This window comes from Parambassis ranga, chromosome 18, assembly GCF_900634625.1.
Source record: "Parambassis ranga chromosome 18, fParRan2.1, whole genome shotgun sequence".
Taxonomy (NCBI): domain Eukaryota; kingdom Metazoa; phylum Chordata; class Actinopteri; family Ambassidae; genus Parambassis; species Parambassis ranga.
In genome coordinates this window covers 8665604-8685617 of record NC_041038.1, presented here as the reverse complement: position 1 = coordinate 8685617, position 20014 = coordinate 8665604, and the positions used below count along the sequence as shown (strand labels likewise).

General features: G+C 50.6%; 1 protein-coding gene across 1 annotated transcript; it reads right to left on the bottom strand.

Annotated features, from left to right (window-relative positions):
- Positions 1-12309: 12309 nt before the first annotated feature.
- On the bottom strand, positions 12310-15761 carry LOC114451205 (mucin-2-like; the record flags this gene model as incomplete). The annotated part of the gene is made up of 2 exons (XM_028429781.1): positions 12310-12403; positions 12670-15761. Coding segments are annotated over 2 exons (3186 nt in total), but the record flags the coding sequence as incomplete, so codon positions are not given.
- Between the last annotated feature and the right edge of the window lie 4253 nt (positions 15762-20014).

Sequence of the window (20014 nt, the reverse complement as noted above, 5' to 3'; positions counted from 1 at the left end):
GCTCTGGATTGACATTATGGTGGGTGTTGGAGTCATGGTTGTTGTCGTGGTCGTGTCAGTTGTCGTGGTATGACCTGAAGGGGTGGTGGTTGTGATAGGAGCTTGTGTTGTGGTTGTAGCAGTTGTCGTTGTGGTAGGAGCTGGTATGGTCGTGGTCGGGACATCTGACATAATGGTGGAAGTTGAGGCTGGAGTGGTGGTTGTCGTGGTTGTAGTTGGTGTTGTTGGAGTGGTGGTGGTTATTGTTGGGTCAGCCGTTGTAGTTGTCAGGATAGTCGTAGTGGTAGTAGCTGGTGTGGTCGAGATTGGGACAGACACCGTAGTGGTGGTTTCTGATGTGATTGTGGTCTCGACATCTGTCGTGGAGGGAGGTGGTGTTGTTGTAGTCATGCCAATTGTTGTGGTAAGTGCTGAAGTAATGGTTGTTGAGGCAGTTGTGGTGAGATCTGGTGTTGTTGGATGTGGAGTGGTGGTAGTTGTGCCGGTAGTGGAAGTGGTAGTTGTTGTCGAGTCAGTTGTTGACGTTGTTGGGATAGGCATCGTATTAGTGGTAGGTGGTATGGTCGTGGTTGAGACAGGTGTTAAAGTGGTGGTAGGTTCTGTGGTAATGGTCTGGATATACCTTATCATGGGTGTTGGGGTCATGGTTGTTGTCGTGGTTGCGTCAGTTGTTGGAGGTGGAGTTGTGTTAGTTTCAGTGGGAGCTTGTGTTGTTGTAGCATCCGTTGATGTGGTCAGGGCAGTTGTCGTGTTGTGATCTTGTGTTGTTGTTGGAGTTAGAGTGGTGAGACATGTTGTAGCTGATACCGTGGTTGGGGCAGTTGTCGTTGCTGATAGAGTACATTTTTACTGATGTATTATGATTTTGTGCAATGTCTTATTTATAATAACCTAAAACATTTCACTGGTTTCACTGATTTGTATTTATTTTGTTCATGTACAGGCTTTTTTATAGCTTTTACTTTTAGCTTGTTGAGATTTGCCTTGTTTTTCATTAATCAGTTCACAGTAATTTGTCTTACCTGATAGTATTGCTATAATGTATATCATCCTTCCAGCACCCATTTTTGTTCCCTTTCGTATCTGTAAAATCAAAATTAATTATTCACAGAAATCCCAACATTTTATAGTATTTATACATTCAAAATACAAATCAAACCTCTACATGTGTTCTGTGTGTTCCATCCTAATTCCTGTTGACATCATGTTTATTGTCACATAATCTAAATTTTGAATTATAAATGTTAAAGCAAATTTTAGATATAGCAGTTTAAAGAAACACAGAAGCTGGTTATTGTACATAAAGCGCTACATTTAAAATAAATAAATAATTTAGCTATTCTGTTCTTGGCTTGCCCTCCATTACTGCAAGAGATCCAGGTTAGAGGTGATAAAACTCAAACAGCCTGTCCTTTTTCACAACCACTTACAAGACCAGACTGTCTTTGAGCAGTGTATTGTCTTCTTAATAGTGCAGAGTTACAACATGATCCTTGTTTTATCCCAGTATGGACCACAATACAACATGAAAAAATGAAGTGGGAATAACCAAATTGTTCAATTGTGTGTTTTGTTTCCATCTCTATCTGGTATTTTGTGCAGTTTTAAATAATTTGCACTAAATAAATAAAATACAGTGTAGGTTACATTAATTTAAAAAAAAAGTACAGTTGTACAAAAAAACAATAAATGTACTTACCCAAGATGAAAAAATATTAGATGAAAAGTTATATATCCACGATTAATATAGTGTAAATGTGCTATAACAGTGTTTGGGTGCTCACTTTGAATCTGTGCTATTGTTTCTCATCTTATGTGACACTCAATATGGATTAAGGTGTTTATATACTGCAGGCAAATGACGTGGCTAGAAGGTGCAGTGAATAAAGGCGATTCATCGATGTCAACCTGTGACATTCTTGGCTCAGTACAATGGCATACTCCCTCCTTTATTACTGTGAAATTAAGGGCTGATGCATTCCACAGATGTGACTGTCGACGCTTGTCTAGCATAACAGAAAGTAATTTAATTAATTAATAACAAAGTCAAATCTGTTCAGTAAATTTTACATGTTTATTTTAGAGTTTTTGTTTTTACTATTGAAGTGACATCTTCTGATATTTGTCTCTTCCACAGATCATTACAATACCAGCTCTGCTAAAGTAAGTAAAACACAATATTACATCCTAATATTTTCTCCTTCTTCATTTTAAGGTCACTTTAAGGGAGCATAAAAATATTCAGAATAGAGTAACTGTAAGAGCAGGCTTGTTCTGATTGTTACATGAACATTTTCAAGTCAGTAAATATATAGCTGACAAATCTGCATCGTCTGCATCACATTGTGTTGTCATAATCAATGTGACTCAAGTTATGCATCTTTCCTTATATGGTGTGATGGCTCCCTCTGCAGGTAAGTGTGGGAACATCCATCCGTCATCCAAACCTGCTTTGTCCTGCAGTGCAGGGTCACGGAGGGGCTGGGGCCTATCCCAGCTATCGATGGGTAAGGGGCGGGGTCCACCCTGGACAGCAACACCAGTCCATCACAGGGCACCACACACAGACAAACAACCATTCACACTCACACCAATTGACCTTACTACCTATAGGCAGGCACAGGGAGAATGTGCAAACTCCACACCCGACAACACAGTCACCACCGCATGATTAGAAATACATCACAACAGAATAAACAAATTAAATAAATAATTTAATTAATTTAAATAAATTAATAAATAACAATTGCATATATTAAGTTATTAAGTAAATGCAGTGAATAAAGCAATACATTGCACACAATATTAAGCTGTGTGTTGCACATTTTTTTTAAAAATATATTTATGTTGTATTAATAAATTTCTTTCTTTCCTCACAAGAGATGGCGTCCTTTTGCACTTAGAACAGAATATCACGGCTCAAAATCCTGATGAACAAGTATTTTTGGCAGAGGTTCCCTAGCACCCAGTTTGCTTGTGTTGGCCAACAGAAGTGCCAGGTGGTTTCACTTCTTAATCCTTTCATGTCTTTGTGCATGCACAACAAAAATGCTTGGCCAATATGCTACAGACTTATGGCACCAGCTCCAGCCTGTACAGCAGGTTTGACAAAAAACACTTTTCACATGTAATGTGAGGTTAAAATAGCTCTATTGATTGATCTGTTGTAAAAACCAGGTAGACGTTGTCTTTGTTTACCTATGCCATGGAGCGTTTGTGTAATTATCTTAGGCACTAGTGCAGAATAAAGACACAAGGAAACATTATGATCTGATTCTGACAGACACACAGCAAATAAAGCAATAAAAAACTGTCACTGTCAAAGAGAGCGAGCACAATGGGAATATCTTAGTCACGAACAGCTCTTTCTTTTTCCATCTCATATCATATGTTTAAGATTTTTAGTAACTGCTTGCTGTTAAAGTGCACATTTTGAATCACATCTAATTGTTCTGCTCTCATGCTGCAGCTGTCAGAGGATGTGGAGTATGATGAGCTGCTGCGTGAGGCCGACAAGTGTCATGTTTTGTCCTCTGCTGGGAGGAGCACGAATCACAAATGTGATCGTGTGAAAGAAAATTAATCATGGCTGAGCATTTGGAGACAGGAAAAACTGTCCATCAGCGAATGAATGCGGCCAAATACATAGAGTGAGCTTTGAAGAAAAGAAAAGCTGCTCCTGAGTGCAGTGGACCGAGACTGAGGTGGTGCTCCGCCTTAAAGTGCAGCAGTGAAGCAAAGCAAACAGTAAAGGCAACACAGTAGTGGCTTCAGGACTGTCCCTGTGTGGCAGCCCAGCGTCTGTCTGCTGAGTTTTCTGACTTCTCTCCAGTCTTGGCCAAAGCTTCAAAAATGATGGGCCTTGTCTATAAACTACAGTAAATGACATCCATCACCTGGTTAGACCATGATATCATAGGTGGATGGGTGCTGCTTTTTGTGCAGTGAAACATGTAGATTTGAAAATAGAAAGTAGTTTCTGACTCCATAGACAGTTGAACTAGTCATACCTGTCACGATATTTGCAAACAGGATAAAAATGCCTTAATCTCTGAGAACATACTGAACATGTTTGTGGGCTAATGACCATGCAGGCTGAGGGTATAATCCAAACGCTGCACTTTGGTCCTGTTGAATTACACAAACTAATGGTTTGTGGTATTTTGAGTAATGCAGTGAAATTTGAGAAATCCAGAAGTCACACCGCTGCTCGAATACACAATCATTTATCAGTCTGAGACTCATCAGCAATACACAAAAGGGTTGTTGTGTTTAGGTTTGTTTTTACTTTGTGCGTTTCCTGTTTCCGTGCAGACACAGTTGTTTCTTTGTGTTGTGTTTTCACGACATGTAAAGAGGGATATATTCAAATTCAGAGAAGGACACAACTGTTGAACATATTATTTATTGCACACTTTGGCTACAGTAGCCAAAGTGGCAGGCAGCAGTCCAGCTCTCCACCAGTGCAAAGCAATTAAAGGTAATGATGATTCTCATGCTAACAGTTCTCCTGGGGATACATTTCATGGTGTCCTTTAGAACAGTGTTTCCCAACCTTTTTTGTGCCACAGCACATATTTTCCATGTAAAAAAAAATCCCACGGCACACCTGGTGATCTCTCACAGTACACCGGTTGAAAAACACTGCTTTAGAAGAAGTGAATGTGACCTTTCCCGCATCATGATCATCACATACTCTGAGTGTCTGTATGTAGTAAAAACCCCCCAAACCAGGACAAACTGTGTTTTTACACTATGTAGTATGTAGTATGATTCAAATTATTTTAATTCATACCTTCTGTTGTGTAAAAATGCTATGATACTGTTTGAGAGTTTAGATTATTTTGTGTGCATGTTTTGTTACATTTTCTGTTTTTTTCTGGTTTTCTAGAGTTGAAGTGAAGCAAAATCAAATCTTCAGCAACATCCCTCCGTCCCTCCATTATCCATCCAGACATGTCCACCAGTCATTGGCAGGCGTCACCACCATCCTCAGGTCCAGGTACAGACTGGACCTTTAAAATGTAAGGTCTGAATGTAACAAGTACTAAAATAAACATTAAAGATCTAACAGAATGGGATGGCTATAATTAGATAAAGACACGATCACAAAAGCAGAAAGGGCCTTTTGTGTGGGACTTTGTCTGCAATGTTCATTGTTGATTATGAACCATGCAGATTATTAATGTTGACAAAACAGGGCAGGGCCTCTTTCAGAGAAATGGCTTCATACCAAAGAGCAATCATGATGTCATAATCCACTAAGATCCATCCAAGATTTTTTTGAATTTCAAAAAGACCCTTAAGTCCAGTTACCTTGATTTAAATTCTTGGACTTGACTATGACCTGGATGAATGAGAGCACACACAGACACAATCCACTATGATGAACAGCTGTGGGTCAGAGGAGTTTTTGACACATACAGTATAACTTTGGGCAGCTTCTTTTAAGTTTGTATGTCCAAAAAAGGTGCGGCGCAGATACAAACCATGCCAGAGGACAATGTGTTACCATAGTATGAACCGGTAGGTTTAGTTTAATGTGTGTGATAGTGGTGCCTGATAATAACACTCTGTCACAGCCAGCAAATGGAATGAATAACAACCTTTTGTGATTATTACAATGGGGTTTCAGTTGAAACTGTCTCACATATTCTGATTAAATACGTTTTAGAATTGTAGGTTTGTCAAGTCCAAGAACTGGTTCTTGACATTTTATTATCTTTGGCATCTCATACATTATCAAACACACAGAAACATCTGAACAGATAGCTAACTACTCAAAACATGATATTTAAGGCAGCCATCTAAATGCTATGATAAAACTAAATAATGCTTTGTCTCACCAGAATTACAATAATGAGGGCAGGACACAATTTAAATTGATCACAGCATTCAATATTTTGATTAATGAGAAGTTTCTGACAGAAAAGATGTTAAATCTCACACAATAAATGCACCATGTATAAATAAGAATATTGGCAGTAAATAAATATGAATGATCTTTTGGTAAAACTATATTTTGTTAATTTAAGGTGCTTTACAATATGCTTAAGCAACACAACAGAAGGCACACAGAAAGATTAAATAAAGCAGCATACAACACCATACAACAGTGAGGAGAGTGGGATTAAAAATAATTTGTTTTCAAAGCGTATTAAAGGGCTGTGTGTAAACATTTTATGAAATTGAAAGTGACTGACAGTGTCCAAACAAAACAAAAACACAACCGATTATTAGTACTTTTTCATGTGCCTTTAATGGAAGTATTCTCAGAATATCAGATGGCGGCAATAGCTTGTTAATTATTATTATTATATGTATCTTGATCATCTTAAATTGACATATTGCTTCTTTTTTTATAGTTATACAAAACTATAGTACAAGTCAGAAAATAGATATTTACTCTAAATACATTTAAATATACAAATATACTGGATAATCATACAGGACATTGTTCAGCTTACAATTCAAGAATCATTCATTCACTATAATACTCATTGAGGCAACACAATAAGTTAAATTAGTGTTTGCACTGTGCTTCAAATAACATCAAGTCATTGCAGAGATAACTCCTTCATTGGTGCTAAAAAAAAAGACATTTAAGCTTATATAGCTTATTGTAGTTTTTCAAAAGGTCTTCTAGGATTTATAATGAGAACAAAGTCCTTTTTCATACCAGTGGCAGCAGGCTTTTTAAATTGATTTCACTTCAGCACACACACTATTGTTGACTTGTCAGCAGCCATGACAGCAGCACCAAGCAGGATGCAGTGATGAGACTGATCTTGTGGCTCACTCCACCTGACACCTCTGTCAATGATTAGAGACAGAAAACAAGACTTAACAAACAGTTAAATGAAAAGTAATAGTAATAGTATTGCTTATGTGTACCGTTCACAGAAACAGATGTGGCATCAACGTCGAAGGCTGTGATGTTTGAAGCTGCGCTGATCAAAACATTTCCAATGGCGTTGTTATTGAGGACAGATGAAGAGGCAAAGTTGAGATCCACGTTGTTGATGATGGAGCCGCTACTGCAAAGAGCATTGCCATAAACAGGGGTTAGTGATGTCTGTAGGAAGTTATGGCCAATACTCTTTAAGATTCTTTCATTTAAAAAATATATAAGATTACCTGAATGAAACCACATTCAATGAGCGGAATGTTGAAAATGAGTTCCGGTAGAAAGGTTCAAGCTGCAGAAAAACAAACAATTATTACATTTCATGGCTTGTCACATATTTCATTGTGCAATGTTCAGTGTCTAAGTCAAAGTCTCAAAACTTTTACAGCTGTTCTATTGAGCGAGACATGTATACTATGAATGAAAAATATGTAAGTAATTAGTTTAAATTTCAATCTTTAAAACAAACTTACTGTTGTCTTCAACAGTGAAGCTCGATTGATAAAGGCCGTAGATGATGAATTCAGCAGGTCATTTGTAAATGTCTCTTTGGCAGATCTGAAAGACATCCGCCTGGATGTAACTGCCTCAGTCGTAGTGGTGGCAGTGGTTGTGGTTGTTGCAGCAGTGGTTACAGCTGTAGTTGCAGCATTGGTTGCAGCCGTGGTTATAGCAGTGGTTGCTGGTGTGATTGCAGCAGTGGTAGTTGCGTTTACAGCAGCAGTGGTAGTTGCGTTTGCAGCAGCAGTGGTAGTTGCGTTTGCAGCAGCAGTGGTAGTTGCGTGCAGTGGTAGTTGCGTTTACAGCAGCAGTGGTAGTTGCGTTTACAGCAGCAGTGGTAGTTGCGTTTGCAGCAGCGGTAGTTGGGGCTGCAGTTGTTTCTGTAAATGAAAATAAAATGTAGGAATACTGAGAGACTGATTTGTCTATGTTCACACAAAACAAACATTTATTTTCTTTCTTAATTACTAAAGTGTATAACTGATGTTTACTTACGAACTACTATGACAGATGTTGTAATAACTGTGATATTGAAGGTGTTGTTGGGATTAGACACAGCCTCGACTAATGTTTGTACAACAGCAGCAGCCGGGGGGATCTCTGCAGTTGTTGCATTTTTTCTGAACTCAACGCCCACTTCAGCTTCAGTATTATCAGCTCGTGTTAATCCAGCTTGTCTGCATGAGAAAGCATCTTCAATTAACACTTGTTAGTGTATGTGTTCAGAGTCATTTATGCATAACCTTAATGTTAACCATAATGTTAAAAAACATTTAAAAAAAGTGATGTCATTGTACAGTCTTACCTGAACTCTACAACATAAACACGGACAACCAGGTCGCCATATTTTCTTTTGTAGATGACATCGTACTGTGGAAAGTAAGCAATAGAAAACAGATTAAAAATGTTCAGAAAGTATAATTCAAAATAATCAATAAAGTTTTATGTACTCACCAGTTCTACAACTTGAATCTCAAGGTTTTTAAACTCTGGAGAGGTTTTATTTTTGAGAGCTTCTGCAAACGGTTTTCGTATGACTGCTGCAATAACAACAACTGGTGGAGGAGCTTGTGTTGTTGTGGTTGTAGTGGTGGGAACTGGTGTGGTCGTTGTCGGGGCAGGTTTCGTGGTGGTGGTAACTGGTGTGGTCGTCGGGGCAGGTTTCGTGGTGGTGGTAACTGGTGTGGTCATTATCGGGGCAGGTGTAGTGATGGTGGGAGCTTGTGTGGTCGTTGCAGGGGCAGGTGTTGTGGTTATGGGAGCTGGTGTAGTAGTGGTGGGAGTGGGTTTGGTCGTCGGGCCTGGTGTCGTAGTGGTGGGAGCAGGTGTGGTTGTTGTCGGGGTTGGTGTGGTGGTTATGGGAGCTGTTGTAGTAGTAGTGGAAGCTGGTGTGGTTGTTGTTGGAGCAAGTGTAGTAGTGGTGGGAGCTGGTGTGGTAGTTGTTAGGGCAGGTGTAGTAGAGGTGGGAGCTGGTGTCGTAGTGGTGGGATTTGGTGAGGTTGTTGTCGGTGCAGGTGTCGTAGTGGTGGGAGTGGGTGTGGTCATTGTCGTGGCAGGTGTGGTGGTTGTAGGAGCTGGTGTGGTAGTTGTCAAAGCAGGTGTTGTAGTGGTGGAAGCTGGAGTGGTTGTTGTTGGGGCAGGTGTCGTGGTGGTGGGAGCTGGTGTGGTTGTCGTCGGGGCAGGTGTGGTGGTGGTGGGAGCTGGTGTGATGGTTGTCAGGGTAGGGGTAGTAGAGGTGGGAGCAGGTGTCATAGTGGTGGAAGCTGGTGTGGTCGTTGTCGGGGCTTGTGTCGTAGTGGTGGGATCTGGTGTGGTCATTGTCGGTGCAGGTGTCATGGTGGTGGGAGCTGGAGTGGTCGTTGTCGGAGCAGGTGTCGTAGTGGTGGGAGTTGGTGTGGTCATTGTAGTGGCAGGTGTGGTGGTTGTAGGAGCTGGTGTGGTAGTTGTCAAAGCAGGTGTTGTAGTGGTGGAAGCTGGAGTGGTCGTTGGGGCAGGTGTCGTGGTGGTGGGAGTTGGTGTGGTTGTCGTTGGGGCAGGTGTGGTGGTGGTGGGAGCTGGTGTGATGGTTGTCAGGGTAGGGGTAGTAGAGGTGGGAGCAGGTGTCGTAGTGGTGGGATCTGGTGTGGTCATTGTCGGTGCAGGTGTCATGGTGGTGGGAGCTGGAGTGGTCGTTGTCGGGGCTGGTGTCGTAGTGGTGAGAGCTGGAGTGTTCGTTGTCGGAGAAGGTGTCATAGTGGTGGGAGCAGGTGTGGTTGTTGTCGGGGCAGGTGTAGTGGTGGGATCTGTTGTGGTCGGGGCAGGTGTTGTAGTGGTTGGAGCTTGTGTGGTGGGGGCAGGTGTAGTAGTGGTGGGAGCTGGTGTGGTCGTTGTCGGTGCAAGTGTTGTAGTGGTGGGAGCAGGTGTGGTTGTTGTCGGGGCAGGTGTAGCGGTGGGATCTGTTGTGGTAGGGGCAGGTGTCGTAGTGGTGGGAGCTGGTGTGGTCGTCGGAGCAGATGTCGTGGTGGTGGGAGCTGGAGTGGTCGTTGTCGGGGCGGGTGTCGTAGTGGTGGGAGCTGGAGTGGTTGTTGTCGGGGCAGGTGTCGTAGTGGTGGGAGCTGGTGTGGTTGTTGTCGGGGCAGGTGTCGTAGTGGTGGGATCTGGTGTGGTCGTTGTCGGGGCGGGTGTCGTAGTGGTTGTCGGGTCAGGTGTCGTAGTGGTGGGAGCTGGAGTGGTTGTTGTCGAGGTAGGTGTCATAGTGGTGGGAGCAGGTGTGGTTGTTGTCGGGACAGGTGTAGTGGTGGGATCTGGTGTGGTCGTTGTCGGGGCAGGTGTCGTAGTGGTGGGAGCTGGAGTTGTCGTTGTCGGGTCAGGTGTCGTAGTGGTGGGAGCTGGAGTTGTCGTTGTCGGGTCAGGTGTCGTAGTGGTGGGAGCTGGTGTGGTCGTTGTCGGTGCAAGTGTTGTAGCGGTGGGATCTGTTGTGGTAGGGGCAGGTGTCGTAGTGGTGGGAGCAGGTGTGGTTGTTGTCGGGGCAGGTGTCGTAGTGGTGGGAACTGGTGTGGTCGTTGTCAGGGCGGGTGTCGTAGTGGTTGTTGTCGGGTCAGTTGTCGTAGTGGTGGGAGCTGGAGTGGTCGTTGTCGGGGCAGGTGTTGTAGTGGTGGGAGCTGGTGTGGTTGTTGTCGGAGCAGATGTCGTGGTGGTGGGAGCTGGAGTGGTTGTTGTCGGGTCAGGTGTCGTAGTGGTGGGAGCAGGTGTGGTCGTTGTCGGTGTAGGTGTCGCAGTGGTGGGAGCTGGAGTTGTCGTTGTCGGGGCAGGTGTCATAGAGGTGGGAGCAGGTGTGGTTGTTGTCGGGGCAGGTGTAGTGGTGGGATCTGGTGTGGTCGTTGTCGGGGCAGGTGTCGTAGTGGTGGGATCTGGTGTGGTCGTTGTCAGGGCGGGCGTCGTAGTAGTTGTTGTCGGGTCAGGTGTCGTAGTGGTGGGAGCTGGAGTGGTCATTGTCGGGGCAGGTGTCGTAGTGGTGGGAGCTGGTGTGGTTGTTGTCGGGGCAGGTGTCGTAGTGGTGGGATCTGGTGTGGTCGTTGTCGGGGCGGGTGTCGTAGTGGTTGTTGTCGGGTCAGGTGTCGTAGTGGTGGGAGCTGGAGTGGTCGTTGTCGGGGCAGGTGTTGTAGTGGTGGGAGCTGGTGTGGTTGTTGTCGGGGCAGGTGTCGTAGTGGTGGGAGCTGGTGTGGTTGTTGTCGGAGCAGATGTCGTGGTGGTGGGAGCTGGAGTGGTTGTTGTTGGGTCAGGTGTCGTAGTGGTGGGAGCAGGTGTGGTTGTTGTCGGGGCAGGTGTCGTAGTGGTTGTTGTCGGGTCAGGTGTCGTAGTGGTGGGAGCAGGTGTGGTTGTTGTCGGGGCAGGTGTCGTAGTGGTTGTTGTCGGGTCAGGTGTCGTAGTGGTGGGATCTGGTGTGGTCGTTGTCAGGGCGGGTGTGGTTGTTGTCGGAGCAGATGTCGTGGTGGTGGGAGCAGGTGTGGTCGTTGTCGGGGCAGGTGTCGTAGTGGTGGGAGCTGGTGTGGTTGTTGTCGGAGCAGATGTCATGGTGGTGGGAGCTGGAGTGGTTGTTGTCGGGTCAGGTGTCGTAGTGGTGGGAGCTGGTGTGGTTGTTGTCGGGGCAGGTGTCGTAGTGGTGGGAGCTGGTGTGGTTGTTGTCGGGGCAGGTGTCGTAGTGGTGGGATCTGGTGTGGTCGTTGTCGGGGCGGGTGTCGTAGTGGTTGTTGTCAGGTCAGGTGTCGTAGTGGTGGGAGCTGGAGTGGTCGTTGTCGGGGCAGGTGTCGTAGTGGTGGGAGCTGGTGTGGTTGTTGTCGGGTCAGGTGTCGTAGTGGTGGGAGCAGGTGTGGTTGTTGTCGGGGCAGGTGTCGTAGTGGTGGGATCTGGTGTGGTCGTTGTCAGGGGCTGGTGTCGTAGTGGTTGTTGTCGGGTCAGGTGTCGTAGTGGTGGGAGCTGGAGTGGTCGTTGTCGAGGTAGGTGTCATATTGGTGGGAGCAGGTGTGGTTGTTGTCGGGGCAGGTGTAGTGGTGGTGGGATCTGGTGTGGTCGTTGTTGGGGCAGGTGTCGTAGTGGTGGGAGCTGGAGTTGTCGTTGTCGGGGCAGGTGTCATAGTGGTGGGAGCAGGTGTGGTTGTTGTCGGGGAAGGTGTAGTGGTGGGATCTGGTGTGGTCGTTGTCAGGGCGGGCGTCGCAGTGGTTGTTGACGGGTCAGGTGTTGTAGTGGTGGGAGCTGGAGTGGTCGTTGTCGGGGCAGGTGTCGTAGTGGTTGTTGTCGGGTCAGGTGTCGTAGTGGTGGGAGCTGGAATGGTCGTCGGGGCAGGTGTTGTAGTGGTGGGAGCAGGTGTGGTTGTTGTCGGGGCAGGTGTTGTAGTGGTGGGAGCAGGTGTGGTTGTTGTCGGGTCAGGTGTGGTGGGATCTGTTGTGGTCGGGGCAGGTGTTGTAGTGGTGGGAGCTGGTGTGGTTGTTGTCGGAGCAGATGTTGTGGTGGTGGGAGCTGGAGTGGTTGTTGTCAGGTCAGGTGTCGTAGTGGTGGGAGCAGGTGTGGTTGTTGTCGGGGCAGGTGTCGTAGTGGTGGGATCTGGTGTGGTCGTTGTCAGGGCGGGTGTCGTAGTGGTTGTTGTCGGGTCAGGTGTCGTAGTGGTGGGAGCTGGAGTGGTCGTTGTCGGGGCAGGTGTCGTAGTGGTGGGAGCTGGTGTGGTTGTTGTCGGGTCAGGTGTCGTAGTGGTGGGAGCAGGTGTGGTTGTTGTCGGGGCAGGTGTCGTAGTGGTGGGATCTGGTGTGGTCGTTGTCAGGGCGGGTGTCGTAGTGGTTGTTGTCGGGTCAGGTGTCGTAGTGGTGGGAGCTGAAGTCGTCGTTGTCGAGGTAGGTGTCATAGTGGTGGGAGCAGGTGTGGTTGTTGTCGGGGCAGGTGTAGTGGTGGGATCTGGTGTGGTCGTTGTTGGGGCAGGTGTCGTAGTGGTGGGAGCTGGAGTTGTCGTTGTCGGGGCAGGTGTCATAGTGGTGGGAGCAGGTGTGGTTGTTGTCGGGGAAGGTGTAGTGGTGGGATCTGGTGTGGTCGTTGTCAGGGCGGGCGTCGCAGTGGTTGTTGACGGGTCAGGTGTTGTAGTGGTGGGAGCTGGAGTGGTCGTTGTCGGGGCAGGTGTTGTAGTGGTGGGAGCAGGTGTGGTTGTTGTCGGGGCAGGTGTTGTAGTGGTGGGAGCAGGTGTGGTTGTTGTCGGGTCAGGTGTGGTGGGATCTGTTGTGGTCGGGGCAGGTGTTGTAGTGGTGGGAGCTGGTGTGGTTGTTGTCGGAGCAGATGTTGTGGTGGTGGGAGCTGGAGTGGTTGTTGTCAGGTCAGGTGTCGTAGTGGTGGGAGCAGGTGTGGTTGTTGTCGGGGCAGGTGTCGTAGTGGTGGGAGCTGGTGTGGTTGTTGTCGGGTCAGGTGTCGTAGTGGTGGGAGCAGGTGTGGTTGTTGTCGGGGCAGGTGTCGTAGTGGTGGGATCTGGTGTGGTCGTTGTCAGGGCTGGTGTCGTAGTGGTTGTTGTCGGGTCAGGTGTCGTAGTGGTGGGAGCTGGAGTGGTCGTTGTCGAGGTAGGTGTCATAGTGGTGGGAGCAGGTGTGGTTGTTGTCGGGGCAGGTGTAGTGGTGGGATCTGGTGTGGTCGTTGTTGGGGCAGGTGTCGTAGTGGTGGGAGCTGGAGTTGTCGTTGTCGGGGCAGGTGTCATAGTGGTGGGAGCAGGTGTGGTTGTTGTCGGGGAAGGTGTAGTGGTGGGATCTGGTGTGGTCGTTGTCAGGGCGGGCGTCGCAGTGGTTGTTGACGGGTCAGGTGTTGTAGTGGTGGGAGCTGGAGTGGTCGTTGTCGGGGCAGGTGTCGTAGTGGTTGTTGTCGGGTCAGGTGTCGTAGTGGTGGGAGCTGGAATGGTCGTCGGGGCAGGTGTTGTAGTGGTGGGAGCAGGTGTGGTTGTTGTCGGGGCAGGTGTTGTAGTGGTGGGAGCAGGTGTGGTTGTTGTCGGGTCAGGTGTGGTGGGATCTGTTGTGGTCGGGGCAGGTGTTGTAGTGGTGGGAGCTGGTGTGGTTGTTGTCGGAGCAGATGTTGTGGTGGTGGGAGCTGGAGTGGTTGTTGTCAGGTCAGGTGTCGTAGTGGTGGGAGCAGGTGTGGTTGTTGTCGGGGCAGGTGTCGTAGTGGTGGGATCTGGTGTGGTCGTTGTCAGGGCGGGTGTCGTAGTGGTTGTTGTCGGGTCAGGTGTCGTAGTGGTGGGAGCTGGAGTGGTCGTTGTCGGGGCAGGTGTCGTAGTGGTGGGAGCTGGTGTGGTTGTTGTCGGGTCAGGTGTCGTAGTGGTGGGAGCAGGTGTGGTTGTTGTCGGGGCAGGTGTCGTAGTGGTGGGATCTGGTGTGGTCGTTGTCAGGGCGGGTGTCGTAGTGGTTGTTGTCGGGTCAGGTGTCGTAGTGGTGGGAGCTGAAGTCGTCGTTGTCGAGGTAGGTGTCATAGTGGTGGGAGCAGGTGTGGTTGTTGTCGGGGCAGGTGTAGTGGTGGGATCTGGTGTGGTCGTTGTTGGGGCAGGTGTCGTAGTGGTGGGAGCTGGAGTTGTCGTTGTCGGGGCAGGTGTCATAGTGGTGGGAGCAGGTGTGGTTGTTGTCGGGGAAGGTGTAGTGGTGGGATCTGGTGTGGTCGTTGTCAGGGCGGGCGTCGCAGTGGTTGTTGACGGGTCAGGTGTTGTAGTGGTGGGAGCTGGAGTGGTCGTTGTCGGGGCAGGTGTTGTAGTGGTGGGAGCAGGTGTGGTTGTTGTCGGGGCAGGTGTTGTAGTGGTGGGAGCAGGTGTGGTTGTTGTCGGGTCAGGTGTGGTGGGATCTGTTGTGGTCGGGGCAGGTGTTGTAGTGGTGGGAGCTGGTGTGGTTGTTGTCGGAGCAGATGTTGTGGTGGTGGGAGCTGGAGTGGTTGTTGTCAGGTCAGGTGTCGTAGTGGTGGGAGCAGGTGTGGTTGTTGTCGGGGCAGGTGTCGTAGTGGTGGGATCTGGTGTGGTCGTTGTCAGGGCGGGTGTCGTAGTGGTTGTTGTCGGGTCAGGTGTCGTAGTGGTGGGAGCTGGAGTGGTCGTTGTCGGGGCAGGTGTCGTAGTGGTGGGAGCTGGTGTGGTTGTTGTCGGGTCAGGTGTCGTAGTGGTGGGAGCAGGTGTGGTTGTTGTCGGGGCAGGTGTCGTAGTGGTGGGATCTGGTGTGGTCGTTGTCAGGGCGGGTGTCGTAGTGGTTGTTGTCGGGTCAGGTGTCGTAGTGGTGGGAGCTGAAGTCGTCGTTGTCGAGGTAGGTGTCATAGTGGTGGGAGCAGGTGTGGTTGTTGTCGGGGCAGGTGTAGTGGTGGGATCTGGTGTGGTCGTTGTTGGGGCAGGTGTCGTAGTGGTGGGAGCTGGAGTTGTCGTTGTCGGGGCAGGTGTCATAGTGGTGGGAGCAGGTGTGGTTGTTGTCGGGGAAGGTGTAGTGGTGGGATCTGGTGTGGTCGTTGTCAGGGCGGGCGTCGCAGTGGTTGTTGACGGGTCAGGTGTTGTAGTGGTGGGAGCTGGAGTTGTCGTTGTCGGGGCAGGTATCGTAGTGGTTGTTGTCGGGTCAGGTGTCGTAGTGGTGGGAGCTGGAATGGTCGTCGGGGCAGGTGTTGTAGTGGTGGGAGCAGGTGTGGTTGTTGTCGGGGCAGGTGTTGTAGTGGTGGGAGCAGGTGTGGTTGTTGTCGGGTCAGGTGTGGTGGGATCTGTTGTGGTCGGGGCAGGTGTTGTAGTGGTGGGAGCTGGTGTGGTTGTTGTCGGAGCAGATGTTGTGGTGGTGGGAGCTGGAGTGGTTGTTGTCAGGTCAGGTGTCGTAGTGGTGGGAGCAGGTGTGGTTGTTGTCGGGGCAGGTGTCGTAGTGGTGGGAGCTGGAGTGGTCGTTGTCGGGGCAGGTGTCATAGTGGTGGGAGCAGGTGTGGTTGTTGTCGGGGCAGGTGTCGTAGTGGTTGTTGTCGGGTCAGGTGTCGTAGTGGTGGGAGCTGGAGTGGTCGTTGTCGGGGCAGGTGTCATAGTGGTGGGAGCAGGTGTGGTTGTTGTCGGGTCAGGTGTAGTGGTGGGAGCTGGTGTGGTTGTTGTTGGGGCAGGTGTCGTAGTGGTGGGATCTGGTGTGGTCGTTGTCGGGGCGGGTGTCGTAGTGGTTGTTGTCGGGTCAGGTGTCGTAGTGGTGGGAGCTGGAGTGGTCGTTGTCGGGGCAGGTGTTGTAGTGGTGGGAGCTGGTGTGGTTGTTGTCGGGTCAGGTGTGGTGGGATCTGTTGTGGTCGGGGCAGGTGTTGTAGTGGTGGGAGCTGGTGTGGTCGTTGGCGGGGCAGGTGTCGTAGTGGTGGGAGCTGGTGTGGTTGTTGTCAGGGCTGGTGTCGTAGTGGTTGTTGTCGGGTCAGGTGTCGTAGTGGTGGGAGCTGGAGTGGTCGTTGTCGGGGCAGGTGTCGTAGTGGTTGTTGTCGGGTCAGGTGTTGTAGTGGTGGGAGCTGGTGTGGTCGTTGTCGGGGCGGGTGTCGTAATGGTTGTTGTCGGGTCAGGTGTTGTAGTGGTGGGATCTGGTGTGGTCGTTGTCAGGGCGGGCGTCGTAGTGGTTGTTGTCGGAGCAGATGTCGTGGTGGTGGGAGCTGGAGTGGTTGTTGTCGGGTCAGGTGTCGTAGTGGTGGGAGCAGGTGTGGTTGTTGTCGGGTCAGGTGTCGTAGTGGTGGGATCTGGTGTGGTCGTTGTCAGGGCGGGTGTCGTAGTGGTTGTTGTCGGGTCAGGTGTTGTAGTGGTGGGAGCTGGAGTGGTCGTTGTCAGGGCGGGTGTCGTAGTGGTTGTTGTCGGGTCAGGTGTTGTAGTGGTGGGAGCTGGTGTGGTCGTTGTCGGGGCGTGTGTCGTAGTGGTTGTTGTCGGGTCAGGTGTTGTAGTGGTGGGATCTGGTGTGGTCGTTGTCAGGGCGGGTGTCGTAGTGGTTGTTGTCGGGTCAGGTGTCGTAGTGGTGGGAGCTGGAGTGGTCGTTGTCGGGGCAGGTGTCGTAGTGGTGGGAGCTGGTGTGGTTGTTGTCGGGGCAGGTGTCGTAGTGGTGGGATCTGGTGTGGTCGTTGTCGGGGCAGGTGTCGTAGTGGTTGTTGTCGGGTCTGGTGTCGTAGTGGCGGGATCTGGTGTGGTCGTTGTCGGGGCGGGTGTCGTAGTGGTTGTTGTCGGGTCAGGTGTTGTAGTGGTGGGAGCTGGAGTGGTCGTTGTCAGGGCGGGTGTCGTAGTGGTTGTTGTCGGGTCAGGTGTTGTAGTGGTGGGAGCTGGTGTGGTCGTTGTCGGGGCGGGTGTCGTAGTGGTTGTTGTCGGGTCAGGTGTTGTAGTGGTGGGATCTGGTGTGGTCGTTGTCAGGGCGGGCGTCGTAGTGGTTGTTGTCGGAGCAGATGTCGTGGTGGTGGGAGCTGGAGTGGTTGTTGTCGGGTCAGGTGTCGTAGTGGTGGGAGCAGGTGTGGTTGTTGTCGGGTCAGGTGTCGTAGTGGTGGGATCTGGTGTGGTCGTTGTCAGGGCGGGTGTCGTAGTGGTTGTTGTCGGGTCAGGTGTTGTAGTGGTGGGAGCTGGAGTGGTCGTTGTCAGGGCGGGTGTCGTAGTGGTTGTTGTCGGGTCAGGTGTTGTAGTGGTGGGAGCTGGTGTGGTCGTTGTCGGGGCGTGTGTCGTAGTGGTTGTTGTCGGGTCAGGTGTTGTAGTGGTGGGATCTGGTGTGGTCGTTGTCGGGGCGGGTGTCGTAGTGGTTGTTGTCGGGTCAGGTGTCGTAGTGGTGGGAGCTGGAGTGGTCGTTGTCGGGGCAGGTGTCGTAGTGGTGGGAGCTGGTGTGGTTGTTGTCGGGGCAGGTGTCGTAGTGGTGGGATCTGGTGTGGTCGTTGTCGGGGCAGGTGTCGTAGTGGTTGTTGTCGGGTCTGGTGTCGTAGTGGCGGGAGCTGGAGTGGTCGTTGTCGGGGCAGGTGTCATAGTGGTGGGAGCAGGTGTGGTTGTTGTCGGGTCAGGTGTGGTGGGATCTGTTGTGGTCGGGGCAGGTGTTGTAGTGGTGGGAGCTGGTGTGGTTGTTGTCGGAGCAGATGTTGTGGTGGTGGGAGCTGGAGTGGTTGTTGTCAGGTCAGGTGTCGTAGTGGTGGGAGCAGGTGTGGTTGTTGTCGGGGCAGGTGTCGTAGTGGTGGGAGCTGGAGTGGTCGTTGTCGGGGCAGGTGTCATAGTGGTGGGAGCAGGTGTGGTTGTTGTCGGGGCAGGTGTCGTAGTGGTTGTTGTCGGGTCAGGTGTCGTAGTGGTGGGAGCTGGAGTGGTCGTTGTCGGGGCAGGTGTCATAGTGGTGGGAGCAGGTGTGGTTGTTGTCGGGTCAGGTGTAGTGGTGGGAGCTGGTGTGGTTGTTGTTGGGGCAGGTGTCGTAGTGGTGGGATCTGGTGTGGTCGTTGTCGGGGCGGGTGTCGTAGTGGTTGTTGTCGGGTCAGGTGTCGTAGTGGTGGGAGCTGGAGTGGTCGTTGTCGGGGCAGGTGTTGTAGTGGTGGGAGCTGGTGTGGTTGTTGTCGGGTCAGGTGTGGTGGGATCTGTTGTGGTCGGGGCAGGTGTTGTAGTGGTGGGAGCTGGTGTGGTCGTTGGCGGGGCAGGTGTCGTAGTGGTGGGAGCTGGTGTGGTTGTTGTCAGGGCTGGTGTCGTAGTGGTTGTTGTCGGGTCAGGTGTCGTAGTGGTGGGAGCTGGAGTGGTCGTTGTCGGGGCAGGTGTCATAGTGGTGGGATCTGGTGTGGTTGTTGTCGGGGCGGGTGTCGTAGTGGTTGTTGTCGGGTCAGGTGTCGTAGTGGTGGGAGCTGGAGTGGTCGTTGTTGGGGTAGGTGTGGTGGGATCTGTTGTGGTCGGGGCAGGTGTCGTAGTGGTGGGAGCAGGTGTGGTTGTTGTCGGGGCAGGTGTCGTAGTGGTGGGAGCTGGAGTTGTCGTTGTCAGGGCGGGCGTCGTAGTGGTTGTTGTCGGAGCAGATGTCGTGGTGGTGGGAGCTGGAGTGGTTGTTGTCGGGTCAGGTGTCGTAGTGGTGGGAGCAGGTGTGGTTGTTGTCGGGTCAGGTGTCGTAGTGGTGGGATCTGGTGTGGTCGTTGTCAGGGCGGGTGTCGTAGTGGTTGTTGTCGGGTCAGGTGTTGTAGTGGTGGGAGCTGGAGTGGTCGTTGTCAGGGCGGGTGTCGTAGTGGTTGTTGTCGGGTCAGGTGTTGTAGTGGTGGGAGCTGGTGTGGTCGTTGTCGGGGCGGGTGTCGTAATGGTTGTTGTCGGGTCAGGTGTTGTAGTGGTGGGATCTGGTGTGGTCGTTGTCAGGGCGGGCGTCGTAGTGGTTGTTGTCGGAGCAGATGTCGTGGTGGTGGGAGCTGGAGTGGTTGTTGTCGGGTCAGGTGTCGTAGTGGTGGGAGCAGGTGTGGTTGTTGTCGGGTCAGGTGTCGTAGTGGTGGGATCTGGTGTGGTCGTTGTCAGGGCGGGTGTCGTAGTGGTTGTTGTCGGGTCAGGTGTTGTAGTGGTGGGAGCTGGAGTGGTCGTTGTCAGGGCGGGTGTCGTAGTGGTTGTTGTCGGGTCAGGTGTTGTAGTGGTGGGAGCTGGTGTGGTCGTTGTCGGGGCGTGTGTCGTAGTGGTTGTTGTCGGGTCAGGTGTTGTAGTGGTGGGATCTGGTGTGGTCGTTGTCAGGGCGGGTGTCGTAGTGGTTGTTGTCGGGTCAGGTGTCGTAGTGGTGGGAGCTGGAGTGGTCGTTGTCGGGGCAGGTGTCGTAGTGGTGGGAGCTGGTGTGGTTGTTGTCGGGGCAGGTGTCGTAGTGGTGGGATCTGGTGTGGTCGTTGTCGGGGCAGGTGTCGTAGTGGTTGTTGTCGGGTCTGGTGTCGTAGTGGCGGGATCTGGTGTGGTCGTTGTCGGGGCGGGTGTCGTAGTGGTTGTTGTCGGGTCAGGTGTTGTAGTGGTGGGAGCTGGAGTGGTCGTTGTCAGGGCGGGTGTCGTAGTGGTTGTTGTCGGGTCAGGTGTTGTAGTGGTGGGAGCTGGTGTGGTCGTTGTCGGGGCGGGTGTCGTAGTGGTTGTTGTCGGGTCAGGTGTTGTAGTGGTGGGATCTGGTGTGGTCGTTGTCAGGGCGGGCGTCGTAGTGGTTGTTGTCGGAGCAG